Source organism: Mytilus californianus, unplaced genomic scaffold (genome assembly GCF_021869535.1).
Source record: "Mytilus californianus isolate M0D057914Y unplaced genomic scaffold, xbMytCali1.0.p SCAF_1, whole genome shotgun sequence".
Lineage (NCBI taxonomy): Eukaryota > Metazoa > Mollusca > Bivalvia > Mytilida > Mytilidae > Mytilus > Mytilus californianus.
This window is the reverse complement of record NW_026262581.1, coordinates 27,900,284-27,922,468: the sequence shown is the minus strand read 5'-3', so window position 1 is coordinate 27,922,468 and position 22,185 is coordinate 27,900,284. Positions and strand designations below refer to the sequence as shown.

The following is a 22,185-nucleotide window of genomic DNA, read 5'->3' as shown; positions in this document are numbered from 1 at the left end:
TTCAGCGAAAAGGACGCCACACTAAACTACGAAATATAAATATAATATAAATGAATGGTTTATCATTCATCATTGCAATAAGTATTTTGTATTCGTGTTGAGAAATATAACTGACAGTGTATTCAAAATATTTGTTAAATTGAAAATTAAAATAAGACATGTTGGATACTAGTATTTGAAATAAGTTTTGTACAAGTATTTTTAATCATCTTTTAAAAAGTCACTTTAATGATTACACTTGTCTATTTCTTTAAATTAGTGCATTCATTTTCTGATTGTTTTTGTCTTTATATTTGTAACTTTCACAACTCTATAATATACGATCCTGCATCAGTAAAATCTAGAGCTTGTTCGACGTTCACAATCCATTCGTCATTGTGGCGTTATTGCTAAATTAGATTTCATTTAATATACCAAAACAAAGATGATTGATAATTTCGACATATTAAATTGTTATGAATAATGTCATTTTGGGTTGCAAAAACACTGTTACATGGATGTTTCTGTATATGTTTCAGGTGAATGTGAAAGGATAGGAAACTTGAGGTAAAATGTACTTGTCGATATGTCAACCGATCTGTTTCAGTAGTTTAACCATGTAACTTACTCGTGTAACAATACATAATTCCCAGTATGCCACACGTAGAGCAGAAACTGGTAGTATTGCCGGAGCACCTAAGATCACCCTATTTTTTTTTAAAGTTGCTGTTGCTCAGTCTTTAGTTGTCTATTTTGTGTTTCGTATACTTTTCTTTTTCTTTAGGTAATTTTTTTGCCGTTGTCATCGATTTATGAGTTTGACTATCACTGTCATAGAGGTATCTTCAGCCTTTCTTTTACAATATATTCTATTACTGGATGCTATATTCGATGCATTCATCAATCATTTGGCAGGATATGTTTTCACAATAGACATGATAGACAAAACCGTGATTACATGAAGATAAATTTGTGCATTTACAACTTTCATTTGCTGATAACTACTAGACATAGGATATAATATACACGAAGCACACCTCTTAAACTTTAAGAATAGCTCAAGCTGAAAAAATTAAAATCTTGATATACATGTTTCTTTATCATTTTCATTTCTCCGATTGAAATTTTCTAAAATGCGAAAAGCCACATGAGAGATAAAATTCAATAAAAGTATTTTTAAAATTACATGGGTTTTTTTTTTTGTTGCATTTTTTTTTTTTGCAACAAAAAATGAATCTTAAGAATTGCTTATGGAAAAATTTTTAATGTTAGGAAATAAGGTATATTTTTCAAATATCATGAAGGACATTACTGTTTGAATATATTGCGAGATGGTGTCAAAATTAATACGAATAAAAAATCAATTATCCTCTAGAACAAATGGTGACAGGTATCTAGTGGTCTGCATGTGACGTTCAATGTTAGACAATTATCAGCACTAAATAACTCAAAGCTTGGTGAGTATGTTGAACGCAACTATCCCATCGAACTTGAAATAAAGTATATTAACAGATACTGCTACGTCTGCCTCATATCTTGACTTACATCTAGAAATTGACAACGAGGGTCGGTTGAGAACAAAAATGTACGACAAAAGAGATGATTTTAGCTACCCAATGGTGAACTTTCAATTTCAATGGAGCAACATTTCAGCAGAGCCTGCAAATGGAGTATATATCTCCCTGTTGATACTATATTCCAGGGCTTGCGTTTCCTATCATGATTTCCTTGATCATGTTGATAGAGGGTTGCTGCTCACAAGGAAGCTATAAAACCAAGTGGTGAAGTTGAAATTATCCCTTCGAAAATTTTACGGACGCATTCACGAGTTGGTTTACCATTATGGAATATCTTTTTCACAGATTACGATGGATATTGTACAACTGTACGACACAAATCCCGTCCTCGTTTTCCCTGAAGATGACCTACCAAATTAGACTTATCACTGGGTTTTTACTTACAGGAGCAGTACGACGGATGCCACATGTAGAACAGGATCTTCTTATCTTCCCGGAAAAACTGATATTATCCCCGGTATTTGATGGGGTTTTCTATGTTGTGTTATGTATACTGTTGTTTGTCCTCTAGTCGTTTTCTTGTTTTTTTTTTTTTGTTATTTCGTTGTCAGTTTACTTTCGAATTATAAGATTAAAAGTCCGTTTGGTATCTTTTGCCGCTCGTTTACCATTAAAAGACAATAAAGAGTGATATTATCAGAGAATACCAAACAAATAAAATCAAAATAATGTTCTGCTGAATGAATATATGAACAGAAACATCTTTAATGTTAAAACTAGTTTAATGCTTGCTTCTCTTTCCTAGTGCTTCGATTTTCAATGGAATATAAATATAACTTAGTGCATAACATAAATTTATTTGTGTGTTAATGATATTTTCATACTAGTTTGTGGATAGTCTTGGGGAAATGTACTATATATTGATTTGAAGGGAAGAGCCGTTAAAAATAAACCACTATTTCGAGCTTCATAATATTTAATAAGGCTGGGAAATTTATAATACATACATGATAAGTTTGCTTACCATATCATAAGTATCTGAAACTACTTAGCCAGAAAGATGATATTGAAACCAATAGCAAATACATCAAATATTTTTGAAATCTGTTTTAACTATCCTCGAATCGAACAATACAGCTATAGAATATTCAAAGGATGTGGAACGATTGCCAATGAGACAACTCCCGACCAAAGATCGAATGACGTGAAAAGAATATATGATAGGGAATATATTCTTTAATAATCAAAATATCTAACAAGGACGGGTACTTAAGTCATAGCAGCTCATCGCTACCACAAAATTATTAAAATGCTCCCGAGTATGGAGTATCATCAAAATTGATTTCAGGCAAATGGAATACCTTGAATTTAACAAGCGTATCATTTGAATTATATGAACCAAACTTATCATTTGTATTATATCGATATTCCTGACATGTTTATTTTCTATTAAGATTAAAAATTTCAAACATTTCTGCGAGTACTTGTTTTTTCCTTTTATTCATAGTTTTACATATACATCAAAATATCTCAAAGTATTTAGAAATAGCTATAAACACATCGTTATCACCATTTGGTAGTAAGAAAAATCAACTAAACACAGTTCTGGGTTAAAAAGACGTTTTCCATGAAAAAAGCCATTTCAGTTCAATTGAAGGACAAATATAATAGAAACCAATGAAAAGAATGATAAATTCTGGATTGATATATGTCATTGACATGAATAATTTATTTATATAATTGAAGTAGAATATGTATTCTAAATACACAAACAACTTAACAAAAAGAATAATTGAAAAACGTTAAATTCGAGTGTGCACTCATATCATAGTTTCTGGATTTTCAGTTATATATGCAGTAGAAAAAAACTAAATCCAAGTTATTGTAACCCTTCGAGTGTTGTCTGCTTTTTAAAACACTCCTTGTCCAAAGGGTCAAATCGTCAGCTTTTCGTTTTTGTTTTTTTTTTCATCTTCTTTTGGTTAATGCTGTTAACCGATGTGCAAATAGAGACTCAACTCTGGTTTCGTGAATTTCCTTTGTTACTTCCATAGGTTTTTTTATCATCAAGTGTGATATAGATAAAGACAAATAATATCATCATATAAAGATATCTGTTGTAGATATGCACACTTTATGTGTCTTATTTAATTGAAACGTCAATGCATATTCTGCTAAATGCGTTAAAAATGTACATATTTCGTAATTTAGAAAGAAAAAAGAAGTGAAAAATGAAAAATCATTTTCTGTTCATTTTCTAAAAAACTCCAACCTATAGTAATGTGTTATCTGAAAACGTTAATACTCCTCCTCTGAAATATTTTCTGTGGAAAGTATGAGAATCTTGAAAAACGTGTTGATCAACAGTTTATCAACATATGTTTTCATAATCATAATGGATCTCACATGATGTTAGTGTAAAATATCGTTAATTTTTTTAACTTTCTTCATTTAAAATATTAAAAAGGTACATGCGTACAAGATTAATTCCAGAAATTCTTCGCCTTACGTTAATTTGTACACAATACACTTTTATGTATCCAATGATACAAAGAATACATGTAGCAATAAAATCGCTATTTTTTGCTTTTTGTGTGTATATACTGATTTTGTGTCATGGATGGATACCCATATCATTTCTTTTATATTATAGAATCACAATTATGACAATTGATACATTTTAAAAAAAAAACAGATAAATTACTATTAATTATTATCATCATTAAAATTATTATAATTATGTTTTGTCAGAAGGGAAGATGGAAACGAATATACTGAGCCTGATGAGTCAGTATATGATGAAATAAATGAAGATGATGAAAACAATACACGTGGGAATAGTTATCTTGATGCAAATGATGGATACGATGAACTCGGACAACGATCGCCAAAAAGTCCATACAATCAGCTTCAACATACAAGGGATGAAAAGCAAAGACCGAACATGATGAATAATGAAATAAATGCTGATGACAAATTACAAAGCAATAAACGTAGAAATGATTATCTAAGCTTGTTTAGCGGATACGAACAACCAATATCACGAAACGATCCATATGATCAGTTTCAACAGGAAAGTGCTGACAAGAAAAATGAAATGACAAATTTCGGTAACCTTATCAAGGAGTCATCTAATGATTAGATAAATCTCAAGAAGTAGGAGGAATCAGTTTGAATGACAGAGAAATCTGTTGTTAACATTATGTCTGTACATACCATTCCATGTAAAATTGACTATTCTGTATATCTTAATACTAATGTGGTTTACCAAAAACAATATGCACACGAATTTGAATATTATCAAACCTATATTACTTAAATAATCTGGTACAAATAAAGAATTTTTAAGTAGACAATATGTAATCTTTTTGCCTGTTATGTTTTTCATGTTTTAAAGGACGTGCTTTCAAACCTCTTTGTCTCGAAACTTACCACATGCGGGTAATTCGATACACATGTCATGCTAATAAAATTTATCATCATACGGCTTACTTTATCACATCTATTATTATTCAATCGCATCATAGAATTCAATGCAGCATTTTTTCAAATTTTCAAAATAATCACTCCCCTTTCCTATTTTTACTATTTAAGCTGATGAAAAATCATGTATTTTATGTCCATCCAGACAGCATCATACCAGCTTAATTTTTCATACGAAAACTTTATTCTTTTTTTTTCTAAATGCTGTAATCCTTTCCCTTTCCTTGCCCGAAGATCACAATAAGTCATGTTTTTTTTACACATTAACAAATTTGTTTACCAATATCTCCTAGTAATTTAAACGATTTGACGAACTCATATTTAAACGGAAATATTGCTTTATGAAAAGGTCTCTCATCAGCAGCTTATTCGTGGGTTATTGCCCCAAAAATACAAAAGTATGGGAATTTTATTTTTCATTTTTTTCAAAATTTGTTACTCCACACTCCCTTGTTCATATGACTCAGTGTATAATATGCAAACACTCAACAAAAAAGTTATCATATTTCAAAATCCTCTAGTTGTAGTAAAATCAGTAAATCCTCTAGTTGAAGCAAAGATAAATAAATTCTCCTACTGATGTTTTGCTTGATACATTGTATTTTCATCCGTTTTTCCTTCCAATTTTCTCAAAGTTGGGAATAGTTCCCCGGAGAAGGTGAATACATGAAATTTGTCGGGATATTGTTCGTTATCAAAAGCTTATGGCCTTATTGTCGTCTAAAATTTGCTGATTTTATTTTTGTTCAGTATATAACTAAACTACTGAATACTCTTGTTTCTCATCTTACTTCAGTTTTTTGTACATAGCAACTACAATCAAAATTATACCGTACATAAGCAGCTACAACATTGAAATACAATAAAATTGAGAATGTAAATGGGAGTAATTTTGTAAAACTTATAATAACAGTCCGTATAGAACTTCAGTAGTTTTAATGTTTCGAATGACACAAATCCTCGATAGAAAAGAATTTGATTTGTTTCAAATAATGCATTTTTTCACTATGCATTTATTTTCTGAGTATTTACGATAGAGTTTTCCCATTATCTCTTATACTCTGCCTTCTGCTTTTTTATTTTGATATCGCTGTGGTTAATTACAAGTTTATATATTTCAACATAAAATATGCATGAAAAGAATATGATTAGGACGACGATATAAAGAAAGATATGAAAAGTGTAGTATACAGCTCAATAAATCGATAAATTTTCCACCAAAGAAATTCATCATTAAAAAGTCAACTACCCATTTTATTCAAATGCCTCTTTAGCTCACTTAATTCAAATGGTCAAGTGAGCTATTCTCATCACTTTGCGAGGTCGTCCGTTGTCGTCGTTGTCAACGTTCGTTAACTCTATACAAATCTTGTTCTCTGAATCTACTCGACCAATCGAATCCCAATTTGGTTACAATCAACATAGGAGTATCCAGTTAAAACAATTTGTCCGATATTTCCGCCTTCCAACCAACATGCCAAGACAGCTAAACATTACACATAGAGATAAAATCCAAGTTTTGATTTAACTTTTACAAAAAATGTTTTAGAACTGTTATAAATAGATAGTATCTAAAGGGGGGTGCAAATGGACAATGTTGGAAGAATGCTGAGATCAACGTTTGGTGAATTAACACCAAAATAATTAGACGAAACTTTGTTGGAGTTGATGACATGTACATTGCAATTTTTACCAGTTTGTTTTAATTTTTGCCAAATATCTTATAAACAATAATTAATTAAGGAAAACTTCAAACAAGAAAAAATGATGCGCAGGACAAGATCAACAAGTTTGTCAAATGTCCGAAATTTTCGGTCAACTTCTTATAGAGGTTCATGCCCTGCAATGATGATTGTTTTGCTCAATGTTTACTCATTATGGATGTGCAAAATATATAATAGATAGAGAAAATTGTAAAGAGCTAAAATGATCAACAGGACAAGATCTGCAAATTGATTAAGATGGCAGAAATCGTCTCTAGTCTCCCTATAGAAGTTATATCTAAAACTTTTGTAGATAAACAAAATTGTAAACATACAACATGAAGATTTACAAATGAGACAACACTGCCAAAAGTGTCAATAGACTTCCTATAGAAGTAATTGCCCTTAAATGACGCCTGTGTTACCTTTTTTTATGTGTTTTGCAATAGCTATTAAGAATTGAATGCTTCTTTTTGTAAATTTATTGGGGTGTAAAAGCGTTGACCGAAGAACATTTTATATGAAGCTTGGAAGCGCTTCATTCTAAAAATGTGCGCACGGTCAACGGTTTTATAACCCTATAGAATTACTAAAAGAAGCATTCAATACTTATAATTGTTTTGCTAGGATCATGAAAACACGATTTCTATCATTTTTGTCTTTTATTTACCTGTGCACTTTATTGTGGAAGCTCGTGTCATCATGAATGTTACATTTCATTTTGAAATGAAGGTTAGTTTCAGAATGACGATAGATTGCTGTTAGCCGATCAAAATAACGTATTATAATAAAACATACATGTAATGTAATTATTAGAAGATAAAGAAAAACTGAATGAGACCAGGTTTATTTCAAGCGAATATGATCAAAAATGTAAACAAACATACTTCTTTTCTTATTAGACGTGAAACATATGCTTGAACCTTATACACAAGATTTTAAAAAGTTTAATTTTGCTTTACAATGTTTTTATTCAAAAATACTTTATGGCCAAATTACAATAGTTTAAAAGTAAAAATGCATATGGTTCTAAAGAAAATAAATAACGTTATTCCAAACGACTGGGATACACATCATATGATTGAAACAAATTAACAAGATTATACAAGGTAATTTAGTATTTGTGATAAAAAGATATTATTGACCCTACATTATTTTTTTATTTAAAAGTTTTTATTCAAAAGTAGTGTATGGCAAAATAACAGCAGTTAAAGTGTAAAAGTGTATATGATGTTAAAGAAAATAGATTACTCTCTTCCAAACAACTGGGATACAAATATCTGGATTCATGAGTCTTGGCATTTTGAAACTGTAGGACTCCGATCCTGACTGAAGGGTCTTTTATTTATTTCTTTTTTTAAACAAGTTGTTGTAATTTTATTTCAACACACATTATAAAATCCGTATGTTCCTTAGTATCGCCTCTGGATAGCAACTTGGCTCTTATTCGTTCGTATCGAAGTTATGTACTTTCGCAAAATCATTCAAAACAGTGTTGTCGTTTTGCATTTAATTATTATTTTTCAATTTGCTTGAATGCGAACTTTATTTTTTAGGACAAAAACTCTCATATGTGTTAAAACATAAGCTGCTCAATAGGTTGGCAGGGAGGGACGCTTCTACTTTGAAAATTAAAAAAAAAAATACAAAGATCACAGAAACATTTATTGAAAAAGATAAAACAAAAAATGGATAATTGACTTCAGTAATAGAGAAGTAAATCAATGAAAACTGACATCAACGACATACAAATTAGTAGTGAAAAGCAACACTGTGAACCTTATACAATGAGCACATAATGTAACAAGTGAAACAAAATGAATTGTACATATTTTAATAATTCTTATATGATTTGCATATCTACAGATACTTAAATTTGATTGGTCCGTTAGCATTTTTCCCTTGGTTTACACTTCGATAGACCATGTTGCCGAAACTATTTTCGTAACCTTCATTGTGATCTCTTCATGCGCGATACAGATGCATGGGATCAAGGGGTTCACGCAAATGGAGTTTGAAAAAAAAGCTGTTATTTCTATTTTAATGAATAATAAAAAGAAATGATACATTTAAGCTTGGAAAATTTATAAATTTACAATAAAATAAAATTCCGCGAAATTTCATGAATGAGCTTGCTGCATTAACGTCATGGGAACACTTGACGTCATACGAAAGAAAACTCTCAAGATTAAGTCATTCCGTTACTTGTACGCTTCAAATTTAAATAAGTTTTTGAGGTATGTGTTATTTCATCTTAGATTCTATTACATTAATCGAACATTAATGGATTTCAGAAAGTCAATATGGCGGCTTACTTCTTAGTAACGAAATGTCAATTGTGCATTTGATGATAAATAGTAGCCAATGTACCTAAAATTGTTAATTAAAAATTGCAAATGTTTTAGTTAAGAATTATAAGGATTAAACACATTTTTTCTAGAGGTTATGATGTGTCAACTGGGTCGCTGACTCACAAACTTTACATAAAATTCCTTCGAACTTTTATTCAGTTTGTGAGTTAATCGCCCCATTTTACACATCAATAACCTCTAGAAAAAATGTGTTTAGTCCTATATGAGAGTTAGAAATGAAAAGAACTGCCACAAACAAGTCAATAAAAGCTAAAAACATGTCAAAGACGTTTGGACGTTTTTGTATGGTTTCGTACGAACGAAAATAAAGAACATCAACGAAACTATGATAATTAAGGTTAATAAATATAAATAAAAACAATACATCACATTTAATTTTACAAGTAAAAAATCTCCATAGTGCAATCGGTTTGATTCTGCAATATAATAGACGAAAGAGATATAAGAATAATCAAAAGATGAAAAATTGTTCAAGTCACAACATGAATTAATCATAATTTGTTTTCTTTTTCATTATATGTTAAGCTTATTCATCAATGAGTATTTAAGAGATTTGTAGAATGCCTGTCAACTAGAACATTATTTACGTATTATGATAACACATTTAAAAAATTAAGTGATATGCTATTTCTATAATTAACTTGAAAGTTCCGTGTATTTCAACATGCTCAAGTTCTCGGAATGTGATTAGGTCTTTTTCTTAGAAACGCGAAATTCGAACATCGAGATACAATAAATTATAACTATATGTGTGTTTAAAAGGTGTGGTACGACAGTGATTATTTGTTAGATGCCAGTGTGTTTTATAGTTATATTTATGTTATTATGAAGTCTAGCTTAATTCGTATACGTTTACATAAGTTCGAAAGAAGTTGTAAGAAATATATTTTATTGGTCATTTGGCAATCTAACGGTCAACATAAACAGGGAAAATTTGCAGAAGCATTTATTCGTTACCGTGTCCGTCACTTGACGGTACATACATTTTTGTCCTGATGATCTTGCATTTTCTAAATTAAATGAAAGCGACCAATAGTTTAAAGTAAAAATAATTAACATGATCAAGGTCGTTGTTCTTGAAACCTTTTTATTATGGGAAAATTGGGTTTTTTTTCTTTATTTTCATGTCTTGGTCCAAAACTGAAACTCATTATGATCAAATATACATATAAGATAAGGGATCTTATGGATTTCAAGATTTGATTTCATTGCCGCAGCTGGTACATGTACAATTGTTGCACAATAATCAATATAATGATGTAAACTTTTTAAGATTCCATTTCAAGTAGGATTTGATATATTTATATTTTACCCTGTGGTTGAAACAAATACAAAGGAAAAAGGTGTACCTCTTTACTCTTTGTGTGAAGTAGCTAATGGAACATCAATATAAAGGATAGAAAAATACCTACAGGAACATTGATAAGTATTTGTACTATTAAGAAACTACGGTTATATCACTCTCAGGAAGAATTGCCCCTTAGTATATTCGGCTAAATGTTTCTATCCCTTTTGATCATATTGCTTTTTAATATTAAAGATTAAACATCCTTGACTATAACAATTTGCAGTAGGACTGTCCTGATGAAAGGAAATCCAGAGAAGCATTTCGGACTCATCAAAATTATTTACAAACTATTTTTGTATTGCAATTGGTTTAAGTTAAGGTTAAAAATGAATAAACATACTTCCATAAAAGAGTGGTCTCTGCAACATTAAAACAATTATATTTGCATGGTGACATAATGTATGTATGTAACACAAAATGTTTGTTGTCTGTTTTCTACAGTTTTATAACAGGGCCGTAATATTGCTTAATGCTAAAATGTTTTACTTTTCAGGTTTCTGAAGTCTGTCTTAACTGGTGCCTTTTATATGAGGGATGATGCGCTTCTCCTTTATGACGCCATCAAAGATTACGTTCAGAAATATGTGACTCACTACTATGGTAAGTTTTTTATATAAATCATTTTTATCGTGTTTGTTCCTTAAAAATACCAATTATCGGTTTATGATTTTATAAGTCTTTTTGCATTTATTCACAGTATTTAGGCATTACAGCTCTAGCATAGTTCTTACTAGTGCCAACACTTAGAACATTGAATTGCATACAGTATATAGAAATAAGAATATGTGGAATGATTGCTAACGAGACAACTCTCCACCAGAGACCAAACGACACAAGCGTTCAACAATGATCAAAACCCATACCGCATAGCAAGCTATAAACAACCCAGCAATGCGAAAAACAAAACGTTTCAAACGAGAAATTTAACGGCTTAATTTATGTACAAATCAATAGACGAAAAGCAAATATGATGTACATCAACAAACGACAACAACTGAATAACAGGCTCTTCACTTGAGACAGATTCATACAGAATGTGGCATGGTTAAACATGGTTACACTCTCCCCTAACCTTGGACAGTAGTGATACAGCACAATATATGAACAAACCATAACAGTTAGTTGAAAAGCGTATGAATTCCACACTTGCATTTACACTGTGAGTTCAAGGTTGTTTTTAATACTGAGTTGCAGCACTATGTCTTTATGACAAAGTCTGGAAGGATAATGTTTTGTCGAAAAAGCGAAACCTATGTTTTTTCCCACAGCGGCGGCGTCAACAATGTACTGGTTTATGATTAGTTCAGTCTAAGCTAGCTGTAGGTCAATGATATTTAGTATACAGCTGTATAAGTATCAGCACATCCTATTTCCATGAAGACCCACCCTCACAGTCATGGTCTATTTATTTCAAAGCTTTTGCAAAGTTTACATATTAAAGTTTATGATTAGGTTAGTTTGAAGGGAACATATGATGACAAGTCTTTGGTATTTGGTATGCCGTTGTATTATAAGCAATCCGATTTTCTCATCTCAATGTAGATTTTTATGACCTGAATCTTGAGTCGTTGTTTATTGATTTTGACTGTTTTGAATATTTTACATGTTCAAGTATTGCCATTTAAATTTCAACAGTTGCATAATACTATCAAACTTACTTTTTGGTTAGACATATCTATGTGTCAACAGATTCTTTTTTAACCATTAGTTACAGAAATTTGTATTTCATTTATGAATAATTTAGTTATCTATAGGCATAAGCAAACAGTGTGACACGAACACCTAGATGAAAAAGCCATATGTATTATGTTATCTTTTGAAACATTGAGCGTTCGTCTTAATTTATCAATGACAGTATTGAATGTCTAAAGTGGTTAACAAGATGAAATGAAATACAAGACTGGGGTACAGAAATTGTTATGTCAGTAGATGATGGTGGTGCTGGAATTAAGGTTTGTAATTTATATCATTTTATGTTTTATATGTTAACAAACTCCTAAAACAATGATGTATTTATTTAGAATATAAATGGGTTATTTGGTTTAAAACACATAAGATTTTGTATGTGTCTTATTTGCTATCGGTTTCATATTTTCTCGTTGAGCGTTTGTCTTAATTTATCAATGACAGTATTGAATGTCTAAAGTGGTTAACAAGATGAAATGAAATACAAGACTGGGGTGCAGAAATTGTTATGTCAGTAGATGATGGTGGTGCTGGAATTAAGGTTTGTAATTTATATCATTTTATGTTTATATGTTAACAAACTCCTAAAACAATGATGCATTTATTTAGAATATAAATGGGTTATTTGGTTTAAAACACATTAGCTTTTGTATGTGTCTTATTTGCTATCGGTTTCATATTTTCTCGGACAACCATCAAGCTGTTGGGCATTAACTGTGTTGTAAACAATTTAGCCATTCAATCAATTTTCATGTTTGAATATATATTATATATTACATTATTGCGGAATGTAACTTTAACACATAATATGTTATATACAAACTAATTGTATTATGTGTTAAATATATAAGTTTATCACATACCTAATAAGTACAATTACATAGGGAATACAGCTGGAAGTAAGCATATCATATCAGCGTACCTGAATAAAGTGCTCCTCTAACTGAAAATTCTTTATCAAGGCCTATTAAGCTCCCTATTTGGTCATATTTTTTTGTCGTCTAAATAACAACCTTTTTTCATGTTTTGGGGTGTATGTTATATATCAATAAATAGTACTAGAACACCCGCACCATGAAAATATCAAAATTGATAACGATTTGTGAATTTTTAAACGATTTGTGATTTTTTAAACGACTGTGACCATTTCTGAACGTTCTTATAGTAAACGGTTTCTCCTTTCTAATTAGATATTATTTAAGTGTGTGTTCGATGGGAAAATTCGATTTAAGATATCCTGTCCTTGTTAATCGCACTATCAAGCAATATTGTAATAGTACAAATATCAGTAAAAAAAAGAACGCTAACCTGAACTGCAAAAAAATTAAAATATGGGTATTGCAATACAGATATTATTAGTTCTTAACAATATTTTTTTGTGTCAACGAATGGTTCATCATAAGGACCAACATGTGCAACTAAGTTTCAGATAAAAATCGGCGAACGGTACCGGTACAGAAAAAAAATTATAAACTGTAAATGGTAATTTTATGAATGAAATTCCTACAATTACAACGCAGTAGACATATTCTACAGGACAATACGTTTGCATTTCATATACCAGTTGTAATTTTAAGTTAATTGTTTGCATATCTTAAGCATTTGAATTGCAGTTTTGAGATTTTTGTTTGTCAATATATGTGCATTTTTAAATTTCATGATTAACATTTGTTACTTAATTAACATACATACAACGTGTATGACACATTTTGTGTATGTAAATTGTGTATATACATAAGCTATATTTCAATATTGTATATTGACTCCTTACATTATTTGTTATTTTGTCGCTTCAGAACGCACAGCTTTGGGGATGAATTGTGCATCGGTTATATATCATGAGATGACGGTATGTTGTTCAATGACTTTATTTCATTTGTTTGGCATCAACCATTTTATTACTACCTGTAGGAAATCAAGGACGAATATGTATGCAAGTGCACAGTATTTTTTTTTTCATTCGCTTGTGTTTAAAATTGTTTATTACCAGTCTGTATTAATTTTCTGACTTGTATTCTGTCCGTTCGTGAATATTGATCACATCAACTTGAAACTTATTGCATGTGTTAGTCATGGTGTGAACGTTTTTCAAACTATATTTAAAATAAGGGTTTTGAACCAGATTTTCATTGTAGCTGTTTACTAACCATGGAAATATAATAGTGTTGGGGGAGGAGAAAGGTGTCCTGTAGACATATTTTTTTTAAATACATTTTGAAATAAGTGACATCATTGAATGGTGATGAGAAGAACATTTCTTCCGACCAAGTTACAAAGAAAAATCGATAAACTGCCCTTGAAAATAGATAATGATTCAGTGCTATGCAAGCGATTTGGTTTCATAAAACATTGGAAAAGCTTGAAATAGCATTCTCTTAGAATACCAGTTATCATCATCTTAAATTTTGACGTAATTAAGTTTTTTTTTATTAAATTCCTTCTTTTCCAAACTATGTTACATTTCGGAAATGAATTTTGTACTGCAGTCACTTCTTTGGAAGGTCGTTTGTCATATGTCAATAACTTTCGTTATTAGTTATTCAGCTTCTGTTTCAATTATTACTGTTGCCTCCGAAACTTTAAAATGTACCGAATAATCGATTTTCTATCTTCCCGACAGTCCTCGCACGTATCTGTTTGATGAATAACTATTTTAAAACTGGTCATGAACTGTTTTGTCAATGCAATGCTTTATTATAAGTGATTGCTACATTGCATGACGTCGCTAGAAAACTTTGTTGCATTTTGTAGGAGCATTAATTTTCAAAAGGCTTTATTTTACGTTTAATTTTACAATACTCACTGGGATAGGACAATTTAAATTTATATTAACAACCGTATTTCTCCGAAACATAGAATGTGTATGGACGTACATGATTACATGAATGTGCTTGAAAATCACACTAGCACATGGTATTATATCATTTGCAGGGCGTCAAAAATGGAGGGAGATTTGAAACAACTGACCAACTAGTTATGACATTGACACCAATCATTTATGCATGTAGCGTTGGACATGCAGTAGCCAACTACCAACAGTATGAAGAGTATGGAGATCCATTTAATTACTTATTTATTATGCATGGAGTTCCTCCTAAGGAAAAGGTGAGATGGTTTCGTCTATCTCGATCAAAATAAAATAAAAAAGGCAAAGCAGATATAAAGCTCCTTCACACCAGTCGGAATCCATAAAAACGAAACAAATTAGCATATATCAAATGTCGTGGCCTTTATAGACCTTATCAGCTGATGATTGAAGGTCTTCAATGATGAATTAAAGAACTCTGCTGGCGATAGAATACCAAAACGGCAGCAAAAACCGCCACAAATGTATTTGTATAAACAAAGAATGTATGAAGTATTAGTAATACACATGCAGCAACCTGTATGTAATTTTTACTTTCTGATTTGTTTTCATTCTGTTTAATTTTTACTTACTGTTACGTTAGACTTGTTAAAAGTTAATATGATACTTCTTTTCTTTTAGGTACTCTAATGTATCCATGTTTAGTATATGTAAACAAAAAAGTATAATGATGGCCCAATATTGGTTTTACTTTTTCTTTTTTCTTTTTATTTTAAAGGTTTATAATGTTTCATTTATTCATATTAATTTTGTGATATTGTGTCTAATAATCAAGTAGCAGAATCAAAGAAAAATGGGAACCATTAGTTCAAATTTAACTATATTGTAGCTTCCTGATAAAAACCAGACTCATCTCATTTATAAGTGTTTTCCCTGGCTTGAAATAGACGTTGATCAATTTGAACGTGTTTAACCGTATGAGATACGCTCACATATTCGTAACTAGGGATATACAAGTTTAAATGACTAATAGTATAACTCAATATACAAAATGAACTCTTTTAGAGTTAAAGTAGATTGAACTTGGAATAGTTAGAGCAAAATTTGATTAATTTGCATCTGTTTGATATTACATGCCTCAAGATTTTGCACCATAGTCAATTGTTGTACTTCAGTTTTATATCTCATGCTACCCTTGGCTGAAATATCGTTGAATACATCGGAAAATATGCGTTTACAAAAACTTCCAAGTCCAATTATATAGCATTGTCATAAAGAAAATGGCATTGGTGAATTTTTTTTTTGGCGAGTAGGATGACACTTAGTAGTTTTTAAATTTTTCAATTATATTTACTCATTTTGAGACTTATGTATTGACATTTTTTTATTATTCATTAATAATTAAAAAGCATTTGTATTATATTTATAGGACCCGACCTGAATAGTATATTAGACGTTTTAGTGTTTATTGGATACACATGGTCAGTCATGGGTTGGGTGTCTTTTTGTTTGTTGCTTTGAGTAATTTTGTACAGCCTTCATGCCATTACTCCCATATCCGTTTATTTACACAAGCCTGCATTTCGTTTAATACCACCATAACCAATCTAGAAAAAGAGTGTTTAGTTGTTTTAGGGTCCAATGAAATAAAGATTTATTTACGCCTTGGAACTAACTCGGAGTGACATGTTGTTTTAAGTAGATCATGTAGATACTTATAAGTAAACGAATACGCTTTAAATTGACCGTCTTCTAATAAGGTTGTGAACTCATAGTTGAGAAAATTTGGCGTGCTGTTAACACAAGGCTTTTCAAACATACTTGTATAAAGTAAGGACCATGTAGATTCTATAAGTAACTTTTTAAGGATTTTCTCCAATATTTCGCCAGTTAGATTGTCGAATATAGATTGACACATTACTTTTTTTGTGATTTCTTAATCTAAATATCTTTAACATACAACAGGTTTATATATATCTATCTCAAATCAGAATTTCTGTCAGTGCCATGGCCTCTTTAAATTCTTTGAATTAGGATTTAGTTTTTTGTGTCGTCTATTTTCTATGAAACGCAAATTTGATAGACTGTTTTATGATGCTGACACTTTGTATGATTACCTATGGATTCCAAGTTGGTTTTTTATTCTTCATGCCTAACAAAAATGCTTAGTAAAGCTCTATATTTTTCGTAATTGTAGCAGTAAACCCTAAATTACTTCAGCTATGTAAAGTTAAAGTATTACTTCATATTCACGTCTAAAATAAAATTAGCTTAGACTTCTTTGTAAAGAAAGTATGTGTCTGGAAATACTATCTGTGTATATACACTGAGATTGAAACGATACAAAACATCGATGCTTTTAATCGATTGCAATGGAAAAACGAGACAACTTCAAACAATAAAAGATGCACACAAAAGAACGACAATCGTAAAAACGAATAAACACGTAATAAACAACATCTCTAAATTCTTAAGTGCTGGCAAAGTTATATTATCTACACATTTGTGTGTTTTTTTTTTTTTTTTTTTTGTCAAACATAAAATTTTAGGGTGAAGTGTCGATTGAAACCATTTTTCAATCTATTGCAACAAAAGATGAACTTCTAAAATTAATTGCAATCACGAAACTATTTAGTGAGAAGGATAAACAGAAACTTGGTGATTTTGAGGAACTGACATTTACAGATCCACCACCCATTCAAATACTAGAAGAGTAAGTTTAGAAATCAGGCAGCATTAAAATTTCTGATATTCATCCAACCTTTTTTTTTTAACTTTTAAAGAGAAAACGAAAAGATAATGTATTACTATATATAACTAAATGTATATAATGAATCGTAACCTGGCTATTTAATCAGATATATGCAATAAAATGAAAATAACTTTTTTTGGTATGCATAGAATAATATACTCCATAATATTTTTTTAAGAAAAAAACAAGTGTTCTTTCTCTAGCGCTGTCATCCATCTGTATGGATACTGATAACGTTGTTAAGGAAAACGACGCCGTATAGGATAATATGGCGTTACGTTAATTAGATAAGTTGTATAACTCTTCTATTGAGGTGTTTATCTTTGGTTAAAATATCTTAATGAAATATAGCTTCATTTCAAGTCAATATACTTTGCCCCCCCCCCCCCCCCCCCCCCTCCCCCCTCTGTTGCGTTTGAAAGGTGGGAATTTCTATCAATTGGGAAAATAACTCAAACTGTCAGTTTAAACGTAGTTATAATATTTTGAACATACGCCGCATTAAGTTTCAGTACAAATGTTAACTGAACAATTCTTTCGGTTCCAATAAAAAAAATCATCAAAGATAACAGGCTTGGCATTTAACTCTTATCAAATGCCTTCTCTAATTGTTTGGCTGTCGGAGGCTGTAAATGAAATTATCCTTCTGATCATTTCTTTCATTCTGAAATACTAGTAACTAGACGGATGGAAAGGGTTCCAATGTCTTTGAACTTATTTAGGTCATCATTTGATCTGCACCTAAATATCAACAAGATATCATTTCCAATGTTCTAGAACACATATACGAAAATCTTGGTCAAATATTTCCGCTTCATTGTAGTTCAAAAATGTTCTAGATGGTCCATTATCAGATTTGCATATGAAAGAGCAAGTTTTGTTCCTAAGTCTAAAATTTTAAATCTTTATTTTTTCATTCACTAGCAAGTAGAAAATAAAAGAGCCGACCACAAAAAGGTTCGATATAATTGACAATCGTGCAAATGTAAACATGTTGTCCATTCTACAAGATTAAATACAGTAAAATAAATATACCTCTCACTAAAATCAAATGAATCAGACAAACTAAATATGTGAAAACTTTCGTTAACTGTACCAGTAATCATTGTAATGTCCTTCAATCATGTATATATATACTAAATTATACTAACATCCATCAATTAGGACCATTAGAAATCGAGAGTTGTTATTTTTTATTTGTTCAAAATGTAGCAGATTAAAAATAATCTGATCAGAAGAATTAAACAATATGGTTGTAGATCTTAACATAAGAATATTGTAGAATTTGAAGTTCAACAGTGATTGTACTACTAGTACATGTATTAATGATTTAAAAACATAATACACTACTTTTGAACCACAGTTTGGTAATATAACTTAACTTTTGTTTTAAACGGTACGATTACAAGGTTTAACGACATTACTTATTTCATCAAATCATTGAAGAATTTTAAATGATTGGTACAAGGATAATCTCATCAAACACATTTTGCATAAAAGTTTTGGAGGTGAATGATACATACTAGTTTCATTGCCTCAAATTTAAACAAAAAAAAGAACAGCCTATGCTTCTAGATAAAAATAAGGAAAATGCTGTCCTCATTTAATATCTCTCAATATAGATGATTTTCATTTATAAACCCACAAACCATAAGACAGCTTTTATGATTGTCAGTAAAGAATTTCTAAAAAAAGAAATTACAACAGTTTTTGAAGGTAAAAAGTGTTACCTTTATCAATAAGCGTAATTAAAACAAATCTGGTGTGTGTCATAATGGATACCAAACTTGCTATATTTCGATCTTTGTTGTAATCTGATTTTAACCTGTTCTCTGTTGTTCTCAGAATGATATAATTATCCTCGTTATATTGAAGACACTTACACGTTGATAGATTTTGCACTGCTAATATACATTAACAAAAGAAAGGTTTCGTCAGAAAAAAAAAGATTTTGATTACAACATGTTAAGTCCTTTTTCACCTTAAGTGGGCTGTCATAAACCCATGTGAAAAATAAGGCAAAATTCTACAAACTTGTTAAACAGGGAGATAAATACCAACGAGGCTATCAAAAACCATAAATCGACGGAAAACAGACAATATAATGGCAAAAAAAAAAAAAGATAAATGAAAAGAAAACTGTTCAGAGAACATTACAAAGAAAATTAACAATTGATCATTAGAAATACAACAAAATTCAGCGGTGAACTCGTGTACTCCGGAACAGTAAACACTGCCGCTAGTGAAACCCGCCGTAGTAGTGTGAAAAAGTATAAGGAAGTTATAAACATTTGGTTTATTTTAGTATGTTTCAAGTTTAGAGCGCTTAATTTTCTTTGCTCCTTTTTTTAAATAAAAAGAAACAAAAAAAGGAAATCAAAATCTGAAGTCGAAAAAATATTTTTATTCCAGTAATTTTCTATGTTGTTTTCTTGTAGGTTTCAACAAAACTTGAGAGATATTGGTAAAACAATTGACGAACGGAACAAATCGAGAGAACCAGCTTATGATTGGCTTCATCCAAGATCAATACCAAATTCTATTTCCATTTAGAGTTATCGCTTCACTCAACAACATTAACACCATCATTTGAATAGTTTGCATGCTGACTTATATGAGAATAGTTTAACTTAATGAATGTGCCTTTGAAGAAAGTATGGGAAAAGAAAAAAAATAAATTTCCTTATACTTTGCCAAAATGTAGTTTATATTATGAAAACTCAATAAGTAAATATAAGTATAAATTACACTTACAGGATTTTAATCTACAGAGAGTGCAAATTTTTATTATGTTGTTAGGATTGTACACAAGGAAAAAAATCCGTACTAAGTGACTTTTGAAAAAAAAATATGGACTTTGAAAATTGGAAATTAAACACTCAGGAGATAATTGCTTTTTTCCTTTAAAAATAAAACTAATAACATTGGGTTTCGTATTCTTTTTCTTGTTACAAACAAATGACACATCTGACAAGTCGACTGATATATTTGACAAGAAATGTAAGTGGGTATTTAAAGTAATATGATGTATACTGCATAATATAATGGTATTTTCTATTCTATGACTGACTTCCTTCACTCAAAACATGCTATTAGGTCATTGTTTTATTGTAATCTTTGGAAAAAAGTTTACCACATCACACTACAATTTGTACTTTACTGATTAGTATAACATATCTTTCAAATAAATGTTTTCTGATAAAATCATTGTTATCTTGACCGGAACTGCAGTCTACAAGCATCATATGCACCTTGATATTCCTTTATTATTATTATTGGTGTACTACCACCATTGTGTTTTCCCCTATTAGTCTTTTTTAAAATTGCACTTTTCAAAAAATTGTGCAGAATTTATCGTTGTTTCAAATAAAGAAATATTTAGCATGAGTAAAGTTTTATCGTTTCCAGTACTACAGACAACATTTCACATAACATTTCATTGCATATAAGATACTAATCATCACTGGAAGTTAACCAATCAAATTTCCACCCTTTTTTTTCCTGCATACAAGCTTTAAAAACCATGTAACCTCAAGTTTCCAAAATATCTAATAGAAATAACAAATAAAAAAGAATGGTGCTTTGAAACACCCAAGATATATGTTTATGACTCAGAAATGTTTTTGTCTTTTTGTGCTTCTTTGTTACATTTGTTTGTTTTTATAGTGATTAAGATGATAACACAATGTTGACTGCTGTATCCCTATTTTTGACATTTTTGCCTATTTTGTCTGGTTTTTTTTTTTGTTCACTCATCGTTGTCAATATAATAGAGTTTGATGCGAATGTCATACAAGTGAGAGGTTTTTGTCTTTTTGTGCTTCTTTGTTACATTTGTTTGCTTTTGTAGTGATTTAGATGATAACACAATGTTGTCTGCTATACCCCTATTTTTGACATTTTTACCTATTGTGTCTGGTTTTTTTTTTTGTTCACGCATCGTTGTCAATATAATGGAATTTGATGCGACTGTCATACAAGTGAGAGGTTTAGGTAGCTGTAAAACCAGGTTCAATCCACCATTTTCTACATAAGAAAATGCCTGTACCAAGTCATGAATATGACAGTTGTTATCCATTCGTTTGATGCGTTTGAGCTTTTGATTTTGCCATTTGATTATGAACTTTTCTTTTTAAAATTTCCTCGGAGTTCAGTTTTTTTGTGATTTTACTTTTTACTGCAATGATATGTAGGATTTATTTCCTAATACTGTCAAATTCAAGGAAATACTTTTATTTCGACCCTTTTTCGTATGCAACCGGATGTGACGTACTATGGTTTGGTGGTATCACACGTAGTATTACTATTGCAAAGTTAACATTAGTTTTAAGTAAACTAATTCGATACCTTATGCATATATTATGTATATGCGATGTTGTTTCTAACCATTATGAAATACTTATTCAAGGCGTATTGTATAATTCATCATGTTCATTGCATAACAAGCACAACATAACCTGTTCAAAGATTATTTAATCAAACGTTATCTATTTTACCAATAAAAAGATTAAAAAAGGCAAAATGAGTTTTGCCAAATAA

General features: G+C 30.4%; 1 protein-coding gene and 1 long non-coding RNA gene across 6 annotated transcripts in view; both read left to right on the top strand.

The window, feature by feature from the left end:
- The window catches only part of LOC127718317 (hepatocyte growth factor receptor-like), a 132,076-nt gene that overhangs the window by 59,970 nt on the left and 49,921 nt on the right, over nucleotides 1-22,185 (top strand). The window contains exons 18-19 of one of the 3 annotated variants that reach the window (XM_052224326.1): nucleotides 519-546; nucleotides 4,248-4,992. The exons of the other annotated variants lie outside the window; for them this stretch is intronic. Coding sequence (XP_052080286.1) covers nucleotides 519-546; nucleotides 4,248-4,638 — 419 coding nt within the window. The 3' untranslated portion in view covers nucleotides 4,639-4,992. Of the gene's footprint in view, nucleotides 1-518; nucleotides 547-4,247; nucleotides 4,993-22,185 lie in introns of those variants that run through there. 3 annotated transcript variants of the gene reach the window in all.
- Nucleotides 9,576-20,853, top strand: LOC127718338 (uncharacterized). 3 transcript variants are annotated; one of them, XR_007989740.1, is made up of 6 exons: nucleotides 9,576-11,002; nucleotides 12,533-12,629; nucleotides 13,885-13,937; nucleotides 15,020-15,193; nucleotides 17,530-17,607; nucleotides 20,085-20,853. It is a non-coding gene; the product is annotated as an uncharacterized LOC127718338 (long non-coding RNA). The 3 variants fall into 3 exon arrangements; XR_007989745.1 differs by lacking the exon at nucleotides 9,576-11,002 and adding an exon at nucleotides 12,311-12,354; XR_007989749.1 differs by lacking the exons at nucleotides 9,576-11,002; nucleotides 12,533-12,629 and adding an exon at nucleotides 12,317-12,354 and having other exon boundaries at nucleotides 20,085-20,852.